This window comes from Dryas octopetala, chromosome 2 (assembly GCF_963921425.1).
Source record: "Dryas octopetala chromosome 2, drDryOcto1.1, whole genome shotgun sequence".
Taxonomy (NCBI): Eukaryota; Viridiplantae; Streptophyta; class Magnoliopsida; order Rosales; family Rosaceae; genus Dryas; species Dryas octopetala.
In genome coordinates, this window is record NC_141367.1 from 14,849,152 (window position 1) to 14,868,062 (window position 18,911).

The following is an 18,911-nucleotide window of genomic DNA, read 5'->3' on the forward strand; positions in this document are numbered from 1 at the left end:
ATATCTGCTAGCTGCTTCTTCGTTAAACAATTAACGTACAAAAAAATCCAAGGAAAGATTGACAGTGAGAGAGAGAGAGAGAGAGAGAGAGAGAGAGAGAGAGAGAGCTAGAGGTGCATGTGATGAGGTGTAAATGGGGGAGAGGAGAAAAATGAGAGGCCCCAAATCGCTAGCCTTATATTCTCAATTTGTGCGTTTGCATATGGTACTTCTTGGCTTACCTTATCCTATCCTCCTCTCACTTATATGTCCTCTCTCTCTTTCTCTCTCTCTCACAAACACTCTCTCTCCATCTCCCTCTCCCTCTCTCCCTCTCTCTCTCTCTCTCGTTGTGTCCCCAGCTCCTCTCACTTATGCTCAACAATATGACAACACCCACTTATTCACTCCTACTTCTTCAACTTCAGTTCCCTCCCATTCTGCCATGTAAACCCACTTTCTAAGCTATACCTAGCTCCTCAAACCCCACTCTCTAACCCTTCCTTTGCTCAAAACAAAAACTGGGAAAAAAAAAAACTGATACCAATCTGGACTCTTACTAGTGACATTTATGTTTTTCAGCTTAATTTTAATCCATTTAGCTTCTTCTTCAATTGTACTTAAGCAACTTAATATATCCTTCTGTGTCTAGCTAGCTATGTCATATTTTGGGGTTTGAATATTACAATTGTGGTGAGCTCGAGTTTTCTGGTCATTGTTTGCTGGACGGAGATATTTTGAAGTTTGGTTGAAGAGAAACAATTGTTTATTCGATGTATTCAATTTTGAAGTCATAGTTATTATCGTTAAAAGGGACAGTTTGAGTTTGAAGGGTTAAGAGAATTGAGAATTAAAGCTTTAAAAGCAGCCGAGTAGTTTTGGTGCACAATGGCTCCCAAAACCGGGAAGGCCAAGCCACATAAAGCCAAGGGAGACAAGAAGAAAAAGGAAGAGAAAGGTTCTAATTTCTTCATCCTCATATATATTTTCTTTTAATTTATTCTTTTTCCTTCTCCTTTGAATTATATATATATGTATATTATCTCCTCTTTAACTCTGTTAATTTTCTTGGGTCTCTTTTTGTATGTACTCTTCTTTATGTTTAACAAATGAAATGTTCATTGGTAGAACGTTCAGCTGAAATTGTATACTCATATATATTAGGCTCATATGGGTGGAGTCTCCAACAGCTTAACCTATGAACATCATAATTTCATATTTTTCAAGTTTCAATTTCTTAATAACACCTTTCTTTGTTTCAACTTCCATTAATGATTGCAGTTTTGCCTACCGTAATTGAGATTACCATTGAAACACCAGAGGAATCGCAAGTAACCCTCAAGGTATGAATCGGTTTGGCTATAATCTAGCCTCTCTTTTAAAATATGTACGTAAATCTCAACTTATTTGATGATTTTCTAATGTATTAATTGACGGAAACAAAACTCGCTCATTCCTTTCTTTTATTTTTTGTAAAATGATAAATGAAAATATGTGTGGGTTGTAGACGAGATTTTTGTGTTGTAATTTTCTTTCTCCTATCAAAAAAGAAAAACGTTAGAACTAGTTAAGAGGTAGTCGATCTCATGAGCATAAAACCATATGCTTAGATTGCATAAAGTAGTAATCAAATTTCTTTTATTTTTTAAAACAAAAGATAAGGGTGCAGCATGATGACTTCTAAAGTAGTCACACATCATAATATTATTTTAGCATAAACTCATGCTCAATTGTTAAATTCTAATAGGATCCAATGTACTAATGCTAGTATGATGACAACTAAATAAACAACCACATTACAAATTTACAACTGCGAGGCACATAAGAAAAAACGACATTGCCCAAACTCATTGCCAAAAGTTGTTCAATATATCATTTTAGCTTATATAATACTATTCATTTATTTATTTATAATATTATTGACTTATTTGTTTGTTTTTGGCATTATTTATGTGTTGGCAATAATGGGATACATTATTATATAGGGTATCTCCACGGACAGGATCTTAGATGTGAGAAAGCTGTTGGCAGTGCACGTAGAGACATGTCATTTGACCAATTTATCCCTATCTCACGAGGTATTTCCTCCTTTCACTTTTTTTTTTGGGCAAATATTTCCTCCTTTCACTTAATTCCATTTCCTCCTACCTACGACTCTACGAGGCCCTTTTTCATTTCGGGCGCTATGGGCCCCACCGGAAATTAAACTATTTTCTCCGGCTATTGATTGTAAATTGTGATTGGTGCAATTTTAGGAACAACATTTTTATTGGATTCCAGATTTTCATGTGTCTTTACCAAATCTTTGAATAGAGGTCGATTTGTGGTCCTCATTTAGATCGGACGGTGCGGGATTGATATTAATAATTATGATGGAATAATAATCAGGTGCGAGGAACCAGACTGAAAGATTCCGTGGACATCCTCTCGCTCAAACCCTGCCACCTCACCATCGTCGAAGGTAAACACTTCGGATCCAAATTAGGACTGTCTTAAAATTTTGGAGGCTCCACACAAATCATAAATATGAAGTCTTTGATCCTTCATATATACCCACCTCTTTCTTTTGATTGAAATTTTACAAATATCTTCACATAATTTGGGTTTAATATGGGAGGTTTATAATATTGGATTTGGATTCTTGGTTTTCACTCTAGCTCACGTTGGAGATTTCTTAATGTAAGAGATAGTCGGAAAAAATATATTTAATTGTTGAATTTAATACGATTATGAAATTAATAATTTATTAAAATAAATGCAACGCTTGAATGAATTGTCTCTTTTTTTATTTTTTTATTTTTCATGTTAAGTTGCTTAGATGAGCCAAATTGCTTTGTTTAAGTCAAAGAGTATAACAAGTAAATAATCTAAATCCTATAAAATTTGGGCTGAGGCAATTGCCTCACTTGACTCTCTGACTCTCTCAGAATTCATCATGATTTAAACTCCATCATTGTTTCAACCTATATGTATTGTACCTTACGAAAAATTATTAGGTATGTTCGATACATTGTCACGTAGTGTAACAAATCTAATGTGTAAAAATATTATTGAAATATATATTTATATTAATAGGATATAGTATTAATAACATTTACCCATATTATAACATGTTGAATTGGTTACACAGAATAATTTTTCGTATCTTACTACCTTATCACATAATGTTTATTTTATTTTCTAAATTTTTAAAATTTTGTTAATTTCGCGGGCTAAAAATATTTTTGTTAATTTTATTTTTTATATTTAAAATTTTGTTAATTAATTTATTTTATTTTTAAAATTTTGTTAATTTGGTGGCAGAGGACTACACGGAAGAGCATGCCGTCGCTCACATCCGACGACTGGTGGACATCGTCGCCTGCACGACGTCGTTTGGCTCCCCTTCCTCTTCTTCACCCAAAACCCCCGGTTCAGGTTCCGGTCGGACTAACTCCAAAGAGCCCGGTTCAGACGAGAGCCAGGCACTGCAGCACCACCAAAATGGCGACGAAGCCAATGCCGCCGCTGCGAAGACCAAAGTTTCGGGTCCGGTTCCGATCTCCGACGGGTCTGCAGAGAAAGCCGGCGCCGACTCGGCCGCGTCCATGTATCCTCCGCCGAGGCTCGGCCAATTCTACGATTTCTTCTCCTTGTCTCACCTCACGCCTCCGCTCCACTGTACGTAATCTCCCTCACTCACTCTCTCTCTCTCTCTCTCTCCCTTCCTCTCTAGTATCTACATATACATATGTATACACTGTCTTTATATGGGGGATCGAGCTTGAGGTTGGTTTAATGGTGGTGGTTTTGCAGACATCAGAAGATCTACTCGTCCATTCCTCGAGGACAAGACCGAAGACGACTTGTTTCAAATTGACGTACGTGAGCCGAGTCTCCCTTTTTTAATTCTTCATTATATGTTTGGCTTACACTAATTGTTTCCGATAAATACTGAAATGATCACCACTTAATAAAATGGTATAATGCTCAGTATATTAGCATTTGGGTTGATTTGGATTGGCGTATTATGGAATGTGCAGGTTCGGGTTTGTAGTGGGAAGCCAACCACAATCGTTGCTTCAAGAAAAGGGTTCTACCCTGCTGGAAAACGCCTTCTTATCACCCACTCTTTGGTTGCTCTTCTTCAGCAGATAAGCAGGCCATTTGATGCTGTAAGTTTCAAACATTTTGTTTTGCTCTTTTTTTGGTTTCTTTGCTTCTGTTAGTATATGTGTTTGCTGTAAGTTCTAAATTTTGCTTGTATGCATGCAGGCCTACAATGCTGTTTTGAAGGCTTTCAATGAGCATAATAAAGTACGTGTTTAATTTTCACCATGTATGTTCAAACCTATATTTGAATCGGACAAGACAATTTTACCAACCCATTTTTTTCTTTCAGTTTGGAAACCTTCCTTACGGTTTTCGGGCAAACACATGGGTTGTCCCTCCAGTCGTTGCTGAGAACCCGTCTGTATTCTCACCGCTTCCTCTGGAAGATGAAAACTGGGGAGGAAATGGGGGTGGGCAGGGAAGAGATGGGAAGCATGATTTCAGGCCATGGGCGAAGGAGTTTGCCATTCTGGCAGCAATGCCTTGTGCAACCGCAGAAGAGAGGCAAATTCGAGACCGCAAGACCTTTCTGCTTCACAGTTTATTTGTCGACGTCTCAGTTCTTAAAGCTGTTGCAGCAATTAAGAGTCTAATTGGCAGTAATCAGGGCTTCTTGAATGATCCCACTCTTTCAATTCTTCATGAGGAAAGAGTTGGAGATTTAATCATTAAGGTCACCAGAGATGCACCTGATGCAAGTATAAAGGTGGATTGCAAAAATGATGGCAGTCAAGTTCTTGGAATTTCACAAGAAGAAGTTACTCAGAGAAACCTACTCAAAGGCATAACAGCTGATGAGAGTGCAACTGTTCATGTGAGTATATTAATAGTTGCTCTATATTCCTATATTTTTGTTGATGCGCTAGTATCAATATCTGAAATCAACTTTTGGTCTTGTAGGATACTGCTACGCTTGGTGTTGTGGTTGTTAGACATTGTGGATTTATGGCTGTTGTGAAAGTTTCAGCTGAGGTGAACTGGGAGGGGAAACCTATTCCTCGGGACATTGAAATTGAGGACCAGCCTGAAGGAGGTGCCAATGCATTGAATGTTAACAGGTCAATACATCTATATTGGACTTATTATTTACTTTTGGGATGGATATTTGTTGATGTTTTTTTTTTTTGGGTGGGGTGGGTGGAATGCCTTCTTTGTGCACAACTAAACCAAAAAATACTAACAGTTACCAATGTACCTTTCCTTTAAAATTTACATTTCAGCCTGAGAATGCTATTGCAACAGTCATCCCTGCCTCAATCATCAACTACGGTTCAACGAATCCAGAGTACAGATTTTGAAAGTTTACGTTCTGCTAGGTCTTTAGTAAGGAAAGTACTCGAAGAAAGTTTGTTAAGGTTGCAGGGAGGACCCACAAATCATAAAAAGTCTATTAGATGGGAGCTAGGAGCCTGTTGGGTGCAACATTTGCAAAATCAGGCTTCAGGGAAAACTGAGACTAAGAAAACTGAAGAAGCTAAGCTTGAGCCAGCTGTTAAGGGTCTTGGAAAGCAAGGTGGACTGCTAAAGGAAATAAAGAAGAAAATGGATGTCAGGAGCAGCAAAACTGAACAGGGGAAGGACGTTCTTGGGTGCAACAACCCTGACATGAATAAGAATTCAGATACCACTAATCAGGAGGAGTTAGAAAAGCGAGATGCAGAAAAGGAAATGATTTGGAGAAAGCTGCTACCTGATGCGTCATATGTGCGCCTCAAAGAATCAGATACCGGTCTTCACCTTAAGGTTTGCCAGCTGCCTTCCCCAATTGACAATTATATCTCGAATTTGACTTATATAGATGTTTAGACTAGGAAACTAGCTCATATCATCACATATTAAGTGTTTTGAGTGCAGAGCATTATTTATTGTTCATGTATGAAATTTGAATTTCCTGTCGCCTGATCTCATGTAGCCTTCTTGTTGCATACTTGATTGACTGTGTTCGTATTGGCAGTCACCCGATGAGTTGATTGAAATGGCACATAAATATTACTCTGACACTGCGCTTCCAAAACTGGTTAGTTCCTGAACTGCAGTTGTTCTAGCCTCCTCCTCTCTCCCCACTTTCTTTTGTTTGGTTTCAGATATCTTGGTCTTAGTATCTTTGGTTGTGTTAGGTGGCAGATTTTGGTTCCCTTGAACTTTCACCAGTTGATGGAAGGACATTAACAGATTTTATGCATACCAGGGGTTTGCAAATGTGTTCCCTGGGACGCGTGGTAATTTATCTTTTAATTTCTTTCTTCACAATCTTCTCCTACATATCTGATTGGTTCTACTGCCACTACTTTAATAGTTTGGAAATATTTGTCACTAAAATGTTTATCCCTTCTTAATCTTTGATAATAAAAATCAAGAAAGGATATTGTATATGACAAAAGATTTAGTCAAACGCAATATACTTGTTGATATTTATTATTTATCTTAGATCAGACACTGTAAGTCGTCTCACTTTAGTCAATTGTGAATTCTGTGAATTCAGTTCTGTTGATGCACCTTTTTCACCTTCTATTTGTTGTTGTTTTTATTGGGTTTTTTATAAATTGTAAAGATGATTTTGATCACCATAGTAACCCTTGTCTCCATTTAACATGTTATACAATTGTGAAATGTTCAAGTAAATTATAGACCTAGCTGGTTTTGGACTATCTGATTCTTAATTTCCTACTTTCCCTATATTATGATAGGTTGAACTTGCAGATAAGCTCCCTCACGTACAATCACTCTGTGTCCATGAGATGGTTGTGCGAGCCTACAAGCACATACTGCAAGCTGTTGTAGCAGCAGTTGATAATGTTTCAGACTTGGCTGCATCAATAGCAGCATGTTTAAATATATTGCTAGGAACACCAACTGAAAATGGGGACACAGATATTACTTTTGATGATACATTAAAATGGAAGTGGGTGGAAGCATTCCTTTTGAAAAGGTTTGGATGGCAATGGAAACATGAAAGTGTTGAGGATTTAAGAAAGTTTGCCATTCTTCGTGGATTGTGCCACAAGGTAATATGCGTAGACCCTATGTGATGCTTTACTCCAAACTGAATACACTGCCTCATCAATTTTTAAAACACAATGATCCTTCATCAGGTTGGACTTGAGCTTGTTCCTAGGGACTATGATATGGACACTGGGTCTCCTTTTCGGAGATCAGATATAGTAAGCATGGTCCCTGTGTTTAAGGTAAATACATATATATTCACTAGAAACTATGAAATTGTACATCAGATGCCCTTGGGATTTTTCAGTTTCCATGAATCTGTTGGTTCTTTGTACAGCATGTTGCATGTTCATCTGCTGATGGGCGTACACTGTTGGAATCATCCAAGACTTCCTTAGATAAGGGTAAACTGGAGGATGCTGTTAATTATGGCACTAAGGTATGGAGTCAGTTCCCTTCCTTTGTTATCATGCCATGATTTTCCTAAAGCCCCCTTTTTTTTTGGGTTGAAACTGATCTAAACTTTCATATCAATTCTGGAAGGCACTCTCAAAACTTGTGTCAGTGTGTGGGCCTTATCATCGAATGACAGCTGGAGCATATAGTCTTCTTGCTGTAGTACTGTACCACACTGGAGATTTTAATCAGGTATGTGCTTTAATATGCTTTCAAATATTGAAAAGCATCTTTGCCTTGATGCTCACCTCACTGACAATTGGGAAGATAAGTTAAAAAAAAAGGCAGACTACTATAATAAACTCATGGATGACAAAATACAACTCAAATTTAAATTCTAGAACTTTCTCAAGTACATTTTGAGTCAACAATAATATCATTCTATATATTATTGAGTCTACAATCATGTTTTGTAATGGTTGGGATGGTTCTTTGTTTTGCTTTTTTGCTTTTTTCTTTTGTTCTTTTTCTCTGTATATTTGTTTAGTGGATTCCTTGTCCACTGATGTGTATTTTTTGTTAGTTTTAATAAGTTTTTTGTTTCTTCTTTAAAAGAAGTAATAATATCATTCTACATGGTATATGATTTGAGTAGCATTTAAACAAACTTACTAGTCAAATGTTGCCATCAGGATTTATGTTTTGACTTATAATTTTTGCTGCACTAATTTTTAAAATACTGACCTTGTTTACTATATTCAGGCAACCGTTTATCAGCAAAAAGCACTGGATATCAATGAGAGAGAGCTTGGACTTGATCATCCTGATACAATGAAAAGTTATGGGGATTTAGCTGTTTTCTACTATCGACTTCAACATACAGAATTGGCTTTGAAGTATGCTTCTCTATTTTCACATCTAAAATTTCACTTAGATTATTATATGAAGATGAATATTCTTGAGTTTATGCTTCAAGCGTGCTAATTTGTTCATTTTACTCGGTAGTGCTCACCTAAGGGACTTAATTTGAGGGACAGGTGAGGGACAATGCATCTAGCACTTGAATTTAACAAAACAGTTGAAATTAATAAACATTGGTGTAAATCCAGCCCTTGGATGCATTGTCCCTCACTTGTCCCTCATATTAAGTCCCTTAGGTGAGCACTACTCCATTTTACTTATGTAGTCATACTCTCCACTTTTAATTAAAAAGCCATGATAAAGAATAGGAGAATAGTTGAGGGAAATTTAGACTGCAATATTTAGGTTGTAGAGATGGTTTACATATTTTGAATTGATTAAAGGGCTTTTATCTTGACAACAATCAGTGATAATGCAAACCTGTAGTGAGAATGTGTTCTCAGTACTTGCTGCAGAAAAGAGAGAAATATTAAACTGTTGGGCCAGGTCTAGTTTTCCTTGCAAGATTTGACTAAAGTGCAGCTGTGCACTTATGGCCCAAATGATAATTTTAGTACACATTAAAAGTTTTAAGCTGTTTACCAACTATCAGTTACCTGTATATTGTTCTAAAATACATCATTAAATGCGAGGCTTTTAGCTGTTTCGAGTAGTTTCTATCATATTGCAATATATTATTAATATGATAATTCATTGTTTATTAATAGGCTATTTTATCCATTATGAATGCTACAGCACTTTATTTCTTTGTGCTTTTGTTTTTATTTATTTTTTGGTGTTGGCAAGAGGCACGATATGACCATTTGTGTGACCCACCTAAGAGTTAAGACTTTGCAAAACTTCATGTTGCATAGTTCCCAAAGATTATGTTGCCATCATCCGGTCAAGATAAATATTAATCGCATAACCACTACAAGGTCCATTCATTAAGGAAATCAACTGTCATAGACCATTTTGTGCTGTTTCAATGTTGATCAGCATACTAACATATGATGGATATCATAGTAACATTTCACTGGAAATGCTCTAAGGCTATAAAATGTTCTATGATTATCCGACTATGCACTCATTTCCTAACTTGGTCAATTTTGATCAGTGTTATGCCTCATTTAATCTAAGATTGAGTCTATGTGTTCACTGGCCTTGCAATATGGCAAATATAATTCTTTTGAACTTTGTATCAAGTTTTATTTTTGCAAAGCTTCAGGTTTAATCACGTATAGGGGGGAAAGGGGGGGAAACAAAAATTGAGTTGGATTGTACAAAGTGTTTAAGTTCACATGGAAAAAAGCACGAGTCAATAGGTTTACACAATCACAAAAAATAGGGGTTTTCAATATGATTTAGTACACCATTTTCTTCAAGGTTACTGAATATGTGCTTTTAGAAAGGCATTATGATAACATGCAGATAGAAGACTTCAACTCCTAAGTTACTGTTAGATGCTTCACAGGACAATTAAAACTACATGCTGATTATACATGCATAATACAATTTTTTTTTTCCTCCTGTTGGTTAGCAAATTATGGTGCCAAATATTACCAGACCATGGATCAACAAGTAACATAATAGAAGACCTCTCTGTCTCTGTCTCTCTTTCCCTCTCTCTCTATCTCTTCCCCCCCCCCCCCCCCCCCCCCCCCCAAAAGAACTGAGATCACCTTTTAACCTGCATATAACACCATGAATCTCAATGAAGCAATGACTAAAATTGTATAGCTTACTTTTTCTTGTAACTTTTTCTAGGTACGTCAACCGTGCACTGTATCTTTTGCACCTAACATGTGGGCCATCTCATCCAAACACGGCTGCCACCTATATTAATGTAGCAATGATGGAAGAAGGTTTGGGGAACGTCCATGTTGCTCTTAGGTACCTCCACGAAGCTCTAAAGTGCAATCAAAGGCTACTTGGAGCTGATCATATACAGGTCTTTGTCTCTCTCTGTCTCTCTCTCTCCCCTTTGAAAGTCTTCTACAAAGTTTGTTTTATGTAGATAATTCTATGATGTGTGCATGGACAGAAACAATGGAGTTAGACCACAATTACCCAAATTTAAGTCTAAAGTGATAATAAAAATCAGAAAATGACAAAGTGTACTGGATCATGGATCTTCATCAGACTTGGGCTATGTTGTACAGTGTCGAATAATAACGTAACTCTTATATTTTGTTGTTATTATGAGAAAATAATAACCTAATTTGTTTCTATCTTGTGCAATGTTGGACCTCTGCTATTTTGAAAAAGAATATTTTTGTCTAACCAAACAGTTATAAAACTGTTTGTTTTTATTCACTGATTCATAGTTTGTCTGGTGTCAATAGCTTCTATAAATCTCACTCTTATGTTTACCTACATCGAAACTCTTGTCTGATTTAAGGATTATTTTTTAACCTTTTAATGACTAAATTAAGAAGGTTTAAGTCTTTATTGAACAACCTTAACAATCTGAGAAACAAAAATATGAAATTGCATTAATTTTTGGAGATATGATATTGTTGGATGATGATCAAGATGTGAGTTAAGGTCAATAAAGTTAGATGGAAGCCTTGGCCCTACCATACATTGCTAGCTTCTCTCTCTCTCTCTCTCTCTCTCTCTCTCTCTCTCTCTCTCTCTCTCTCTCTCTCTCAAAGGTTACCCACGAGATCCATTATTGTGACATTCTGCTTCTCCTTTGGCCCTGCACACCTTGCTCGCATTTGTTTGTGTTTATTAATGTGCGTCATGAGTAATTGGCAACCCACATTGATGGATTTTGTACATGTTGTAACTCACGTTTCTCTTTACTTCAGACTGCTGCTAGCTATCATGCCATAGCTATTGCACTTTCTTTGATGGAAGCTTACTCATTAAGTGTTCAGCACGAACAAACTACCTTACAGATACTGCAGGCAAAACTTGGGCCTGAGGATCTACGCACACAGGTAATATCAGTTTGAATATATTACAATTGAATCTCATATTATTTGTGTGAACCTATTCTTTCATACTATCTAAATATTATATTGCAATGATCCTTATTTAGTTTTATATACTAACTATTCTAGGATGCGGCTGCATGGCTTGAGTATTTTGAGTCCAAGGCTTTGGAGCAGCAAGAAGCTGCACGTAATGGTACTCCAAAGCCAGATGCTTCAATCTCCAGCAAAGGTCATTTAAGGTAATAACAAAAAGCAGAATCATTCTACGAGTAATATTTTTTTTTTAGGCGCTCTGGTTTAATTGTCAAGGTCCATGCATGACTGATTATGACAATTAATCCTTAATTGTGTTTTGGGGGTTCCTGTGTTTTGTTAATCTGCACTTCCAGTGGAAAACTTGTCCTCTTGTTTTTATCATGTAATTGTTATCATTCCTTGACTCCTTGACTCCTTGACTCCTTGCCATTGTTGTTTTTGAAATAAATACCTTGGAGGGATATTACAAGTTAATCAGGGTTGCCTGTGCAAGATTCGTGTGGTATAATTTGATAGCTTGTGTCTCTTAGTGCCATACAAGTTAATCAGGGTTGCATGTATAAGATTCATTTGGTATTATTTGATAGATTTCCTATTAATGCCATATGGTATCAACATTTACATGCATTATCTTTTTTCTTTGTTTGATCAGTGTATCAGACCTTTTGGATTATATAACACCAGACGCTGATATGAAGGCAAGAGATGCCCAAAGGAAAGCTCGTGCAAAGGTCATAGACTCCTTACATGCCTGTGAAGTCTCTTATGTTCTCTCATTTTTATTTTTGTTTCTTGTAGAAATAATATCTGATTAAATTTTTTCTTTACAATACAGGTCAAAGGCAAACCAGGCCAGGAGGCAGTCTCAGATGAGTACCAGAAGGATGAAATGTTGTTACCAAGTCATCCTGTTCCAGATAATTCGAGCGATAAAGAGAACAAGTCTGAATCTCAATTTACAGAACCTAGAAATGAGAAATCTGATTCAAGCTTACTGGATCAATCAATAATATTGAATACTAATGACCTGGCACAAGATGACACCTCTGATGAAGGCTGGCAAGAAGCTGTTCCTAAAGGTCGTTCACTTATAGGTCGCAAATCTACTGGGTCGAGGAGGCCAACCCTCGAAAAACTGAATACTAACTCTATAAATGCATCCCAGTCTGCAAGATACAGAGGAAAGCCCAATAATTTCACATCCCCAAAAACAAGCCCAAATGAGCCTAGTGCTTCTACTGGACCTGCTGTTCCCGTCTTGAAGAAGTTTGTGAAGAGTGCAAGCTTCAATCCAAAGCCAAACTCTGGAACATCAGCTAGTGGAGGAGCAGAGAGACTGACAAACCCAAAGTCAGCCCCATCTACCCCGGCTTCTTTTGATCAAGTTGCCAAGTCTGCTTCTGTGGCAAGTCCAATCAGTGTTCAGTCAGCTGGAAAACTATTTTCGTACAAAGAAGTTGCCTTGGCTCCACCTGGGACAATTGTGAAGGCAGTGGCAGAGCAGTTACCAAAAGGAAATCTCTCTATTGCTCAAGCATCTCGGGTGGGCCAGGAGACACCTATGGCAGAGGTCACTGTTGGTGAAGTGCAAGCAGTAAAAGGCATGGAGAAAGAAATATATCAGAAACCCACGGGAGAGAAACAGGTTTTGGTTTCTGAGAAAAGCCATGTAGGTGTAGAACAAACAAAAGTGCAGGATACTGTAGTGAAGCAATCCATAGAAGTAGTAAAGACCGCTAATGTTGGAGTGCAAGTGGAAGCTGAAATCATAGAATTTAAAAACACTGGTTTTGAAGGAGCACAAGTAGAAAATGTAGGAGTTTCAGTTCGAATAGTTGAGATCTCTGATACTTCCCATGGTCCAAATACTACTGCTACCAAAAGTGGCCAGTTGGAAGCACCAGTGCTAGACAGTTGCCTCAGGACCTCCCCTGATTCAGAACCTCCAGCTGTTTTAACTGAAAACACAACTCTGTTGCTGGACAAAAATCCTTCCAATTCGAAATTAAAGGTGGCAGAAGGAGATGGAAAGCCACATGATTTACCCAATGGTGACATAGTTAAGCCAGTGCCAACCGATGGAGAAAAGGTAGATGAACAAGAAACTGGAAAGGATACAACCAAGAAACTTTCTGCAGCCGCACCTCCATTCAATCCATCCCCAATTCCAGTTTTTGGTTCAGTTCCAGTTTCAGGTTTCAAAGATCATGGAGGGATTTTGCCCCCACCAGTAAATATTCCTCCAATGCTTGCAGTTAATCCTGTCCGTAGATCACCTCATCAGTCAGCAACAGCAAGGGTTCCTTATGGTCCACGGCTGTCTGGTGGCTATAACAGATCTGGAAGTCGGGTTTCACGTAATAAGCATAGCTTCAACAATGGTGAACACACAGGGGATGGGAATCAGTATAGCCCTCCTAGAATAATGAACCCACATGCGGCTGAGTTTGTACCTGGCCAACCTTGGGTTCCCAATGGCTATCCAGTGTCTCCCAATGGTTTTTTGCCTTCCCCAAATGGTTATCCTGTGTCCCCAAATGGTATTCCTGTATCGCCAAATGGACATCCAGCATCACCTAATGGTATTCCGGTGACTCAAAACGAGTTTCCAACATCTCCAATCAGTTCAGTAGACTCATCAACAGTTGCAAATGCTGACATTGGTGTTGAAACAAATACTGAAGCTGCTGCAAAGGAGAGTAATGGGAAGCCCTCAGTAGAAGTTGGATGTGAGAAGCAGCAAACCGAAGGAAAGCTGCAGGAAGAAGAATCTGTGGATAATGTAAACACTATTCCTGAATTTGAAGAAAAGACTATTGATACAGATACAGTTCCTGGTGATACTGGTGTGGCAAAAGAGACTAGCAATGTAGTAGTTGAGGAAAAACCAAGCAAGTGCTGGGGAGATTATAGTGACAGTGAAGCTGAGGTCAATGAGGTTGCTAGTTAAAGAAGGATCACGAACTTTTTCTTATATACCAACTGTTCACATCCTAGGTTGTGTAATTGAAGAGACAACAGAAGTAATATATAACACCAAGTTGTGGAGGTCAGCTATTGAGTGGAGAAATTTTCCCGTGAAGCCTGTGGCACTGTGGCACTGTGGCATAACTGACTAGAAACCTGTCGAGTGTGAATACTTTCTGATGCAGTTGTCTTTGCTGCAGTGTGGAATGAGAACTTTTACATTAGAATTGAGTTGATAGGCTGGCATGCGAAAGAAATATGCCGTGAGTGCAGAGGTATTTGTTTGAGTAATTCATTGGTGGCTCAAATTCTTTTCATGTTCAATTGTTCTTTTTCCGAAATAATTTTTGTTGGCTCTCGACTGAAAACAAATAGAACCTTAGGAAGTTAACTTTTGAGATCATGCACTTAGGGATGATGATTTCTTGGAAGGTCTAAGATAATAGTGTTAATTGGTTATTTCTCTTCTGTATTAAGATATTGGTGATATCCCAGATTTCACAATTTTTAATTATTTTCAATCTGATAACATGAATGTGGGCAAGCATCTTTATGTTCCATGAATGTGTTCTGATTCTTATAAATGAATATGTTCTGAACTTCTGATGGCTATTTTTACTTGATATGATATGCAACACAAAGTACTTCTCCATTGGAATGGGGAATAATTTTCTTGTGTAGACTGTTACAGAATAAGCCAAACAAGAACTAAGTACAACCGTGTATGAAATGATATCCCCTTTTGCGAATATGGTATAATTAATTATCTTGTAACTGAGAGATGTCTACAAAATTACAAATGCAAAAACAGCAACTCCTCACCAATTTCACTAAAAATGCAGGCTTTTTCCCTTTTGGCAGAGTTTCACAATGCAGCCCGAACAACAATACAATACAAAACCTGATGGCAGAATGATTGAAAACCTCAGCAGTGTGTTTAGCTAATCGTGTGAGTGGAATGCCTAATATACACACGTTGGTGATCCCCGGCAAAAATCCATAACCGCCAATGTGGCAGCACTGTGTGCAAGGGCGCCGAGAACAACAAACACATGGAAGATCTGATGGCTGTGGCCTGCAATATCAAATTTACCAGGCTTCCAGCGCTCTGGTATCCTACTTACATAGAATGCAGCTCCTGAAGCATAAAAAACAGCCATCAAAAGTTCATACCCCAGAGCAACAATAACAGGTTGATGGTCCCAATGGATAATAAAAGCATGAGCTGCAGGAATTAGCCCTGAGAACCCCATGGAGAGGAATAGGGTGACCCTGAATGACCGGAAACGGGGTGTAGAGAGACTAGGCGAAAGGAGGGTGATGATGGCAAGGATGCCAAGCACGGATATTGAAGAAAGATAGAAAAACCGCGAGTAGGGGTTGCAGGAGAAGGCATAGTAAATGGGAGCAAAGAAGGAACAGACTATCATAAGGGAAATTCCGACATAGTCGAGGCGCCAGAAGAAAAAGTTGAAGCGTTTTGAGTGACAGGCAAGGAGATGGGAGAGAGAGCTGCAGACTAAGCAGCCCATAGCACCACTTAAGAACACAAACCATGGCCATCTTGGAATGGCTCCAAAACCATCTTCCTTGTTTGTGTGAAGGACTGATGATGCCTGTGAAATTTGCCTCAAATGTGAATCCTGCAAGCAAGCAAACATAAATATAAATTCATTAAACTTTATTAGGTAAGTTGAGTCTGAACCTGAATTTCATGAGAATGATGAATTGCAGCATGTATCCGTTTTCTGAAAAAGTTAATCCAAAATATTTTTAACAACTAAAAATATAGGAATACTATAGTTATTTAGTAAATTACCCCACTTCCACTGTTTCCTACTTTTTATTCTTTTTTTTTTTTTCCCTATACTAATTCTTTACACACACATCACATGTAATAATTTGTTTCTAGCTTTTATAAATGTTATGGTCACGCATGATCTTATTTAATAAAAATCAGAAATTCTATAATCCGAACAACCGAATTTTTCTAAGATGCAAAGTGCATATTGTTTCATCTACTTTATACCATGTGGTGGTATAGTTATACAAAGTAATTACTCATATTTTCCTATTAATAATAGGTTGCAGTGATTAATTACTGTACTGTCATAATCACATTGCATTTTATAACTTTCTACATTTTGTTTCAATCAATATCATTCAAGCAGAGAAGCTACAGAAGAATATAATTAAATCTTCAACAATTTCCAACTTTTTGTTTCAATGGGGTTAGTAGTAGTGTAAGCGGCTAATAGCGCCTAATGCGGACATTTAAATGTAAGAAACTAGCCGAAAAACAACATATCCGCATCTTAGAAAATCCGGACGCCCGGATTAAAGAATCACTCCAATAAACAAAGACAAAAAAATCTCACCACGTGTTAAAAAAAATAAAAACAATTATGTTTCATAGCATTGTCTGAAATAAAATAGTAAAAAATTGACTTAATTAATCGTAAAAAATAAGTGAAGACTGAAGAATTATTTGATCCCAAAAAGGGTGGGTCCGTAGTCACGTGAAGGAGAGCAAACCAAAAGGCCACCACAATATAGTCATGGTCAAACCACACCCCGGAAGGCACTCCAATAATACAAAAAGCCTCCGGACCCACCAGCCCAATTACATGGGTGGCTGGGTGGCCCATCCGTGACGAAAGGAGTAAAGTCCCAGTCCAAAGGAATAAAACAATAAAACAAATAAATTAAATTAAAATTATAAACTGACCGGAGTAAATATATTGTCAGAGACATTAAGCTCCTTCATCTTCAGCATCATCAACGGTCCCGAAACCGAGGCCCTGGTCAAACACAAGCAATTATAGTTAATTACGAAAATGCCCACGAAGCAACGCGTAAATGACAAGGAAGTCCCTACTGTGCCCGTCCTTCAAACCTGGAGAAATTCCCGAGCAGACCTCCGAGCTCCGTGTCGTCCATCAAACTCATCACCGTCAGTCCCGCAAATATCAAGAACCCCACCAAATGCCTGCAGTGCTTAAAACCCAAATCAAATTTAGAGTTCGTCAATTTTTATTTTATCTTAAAGATAATCAACTTGTTACCTTTCTTTTTTAGAGTTTTAGAAATTCAATCTTTCTATTTTTCTCGAGTAATGTTTCAAAAGCCTCCTCGAACATTGTACTATTCGATGAGAGCTCGAACACTGCTACTTGAAACTTAATCAAAAATTAATCAAACAAAAAATGGATGATCAATGACTCACGTCCAGATGTTGAGGGTTTCGTTGTGCCAGGCAAAGACACTGAAGAAGACGTCCTTCAATGGCCACTCGCATCTGTAGTAGTCCAATATGAACTCGTTGTCCTTCATGTACTGTGGAAGGTCCTGGAACTTCACCAACATCGTCTTTTGCCTCCGCCGCCGAGTACTCTTCGCCTGCGGCTGCTTCTTCGTCGACCTCGCCTCCTCCGGCTCCACTCGCTTCCCGTGATTGCACATCTCGAATTGGACTTCAATTCTCAGGCAGATCCGGACCGTCCACGTGTTCCCGATCCGCCACTCGAGTCTCTAATCGCTCTCTCGAATCTCTCTTGCTTTCTTCAATTCTGGTCTTTCTGTGTCTTTATATACACGACGACGACGACGAGAACGTGTTTTTATTTTTGCTTTTTTATTTTTTTGAATATTTTTGTTTGGTGGGCGAGTCTGTCAGGGCTGCTTTGACGTGTCGAGGACTGGTTGGATTGAAAACTCGAAGGTCAAAGAAGTTCGATTTGAAAAAATGGAGTTGGCTGCAGGGGATTATAATAGCTCATGACCTTTGGCTTACCTGGAATTTATTCCGTTCAAAGATTCAAATTTGGCGGAAGGTGAGAAATGTAATTTAGGTGATGAGAATAAAAAAGGATTTTAAGGATAAACACCCTTTGGTCTTTCTTGAACAATGGCCCACTTGTGGGCCCAAACATTTGGGTGCACATGTTTGAAACTTCCACAATCAGCCCTTTTTCTATTTATTTTTTTCTTAACAAATCTTTTTTTCTGAGAATTGGCCCATTTTTCTTGCATGTTGTGTCCTTGTTGATTTGTTATTTTTGTGTAAATTCATAATCTATCTAGCTTTTCCATATCTACAATATTATTAGGTTGGGCATGGGAGTTCACCTAAAGATTTGGAATTGGTTTGGCCAATTTTGCACGAAAATATTAAAGGAATTTGATGTTGAAACTTGATTGAGGTCATGTGAATGTCGTGGAGTAGTTGAGCTAAGATATGTCTGGTTACTTCTCATCCAGTATACGCAAGCTTTACAAAATGTACAAATTTTTTATTTTATTTTGGTTGGGTGAAATAATGTACACGCTTTAGGGTTTAGGAAATGATGAACAAGCTCTTAAAGGAAAGTAGACAACTATGCAAGGGGCATCCTTCTTTTTATTTATTGCGTAGAGGTGTTAGTTAACTAGATAATGTCATATGAACCAAAACACTACCTTGTTCAGCAATAGTCTCTAAACTCGAAACTGCGGTAATAAAGATCTTCTCCCCAATCCGGTGCTCTCTACTCTTATTCTAGATGGGGTGTGAATGCCTTAGAGTGTGTATCACCGATTATGAAGGGATTGAAAGAATATAAGCATTTATTTCAAAACTAATTGGCAATGAGGAAAATAGTTCAAACCCTTTAT

At 37.9% G+C, this 18,911-nt stretch overlaps 2 protein-coding genes across 2 annotated transcripts; one reads left to right on the plus strand and one right to left on the minus strand.

Moving 5' to 3' along the window:
* Positions 1-257: 257 nt before the first annotated feature.
* Positions 258-14,816, plus strand: LOC147293354 (Tetratricopeptide repeat (TPR)-like superfamily protein). Its single transcript, XM_086233329.1, has 23 exons — positions 258-937; positions 1,261-1,322; positions 1,965-2,057; positions 2,368-2,440; positions 3,283-3,639; positions 3,775-3,839; positions 4,002-4,133; positions 4,234-4,275; positions 4,361-4,885; positions 4,972-5,129; positions 5,292-5,814; positions 6,026-6,088; positions 6,189-6,290; positions 6,759-7,076; positions 7,164-7,256; positions 7,352-7,453; positions 7,558-7,662; positions 8,173-8,306; positions 10,078-10,261; positions 11,127-11,258; positions 11,382-11,494; positions 11,944-12,022; positions 12,127-14,816. Exons 1-23 carry the CDS (start codon positions 868-870, stop codon positions 14,239-14,241), a joined length of 5,640 nt encoding a protein of 1,879 aa, XP_086089455.1. The 5' UTR covers positions 258-867; the 3' UTR covers positions 14,242-14,816.
* A 165-nt stretch (positions 14,817-14,981) lies between these two features.
* On the minus strand, positions 14,982-17,816 carry LOC147293355 (heptahelical transmembrane protein 2-like). Its single transcript, XM_086233330.1, has 4 exons — positions 17,485-17,816; positions 17,155-17,247; positions 16,987-17,059; positions 14,982-15,901 (listed from the first exon to the last, which is right to left on the minus strand). Exons 1-4 carry the CDS (start codon positions 17,718-17,720, stop codon positions 15,221-15,223), a joined length of 1,083 nt encoding a protein of 360 aa, XP_086089456.1. The 5' UTR covers positions 17,721-17,816; the 3' UTR covers positions 14,982-15,220.
* Between the last annotated feature and the right edge of the window lie 1,095 nt (positions 17,817-18,911).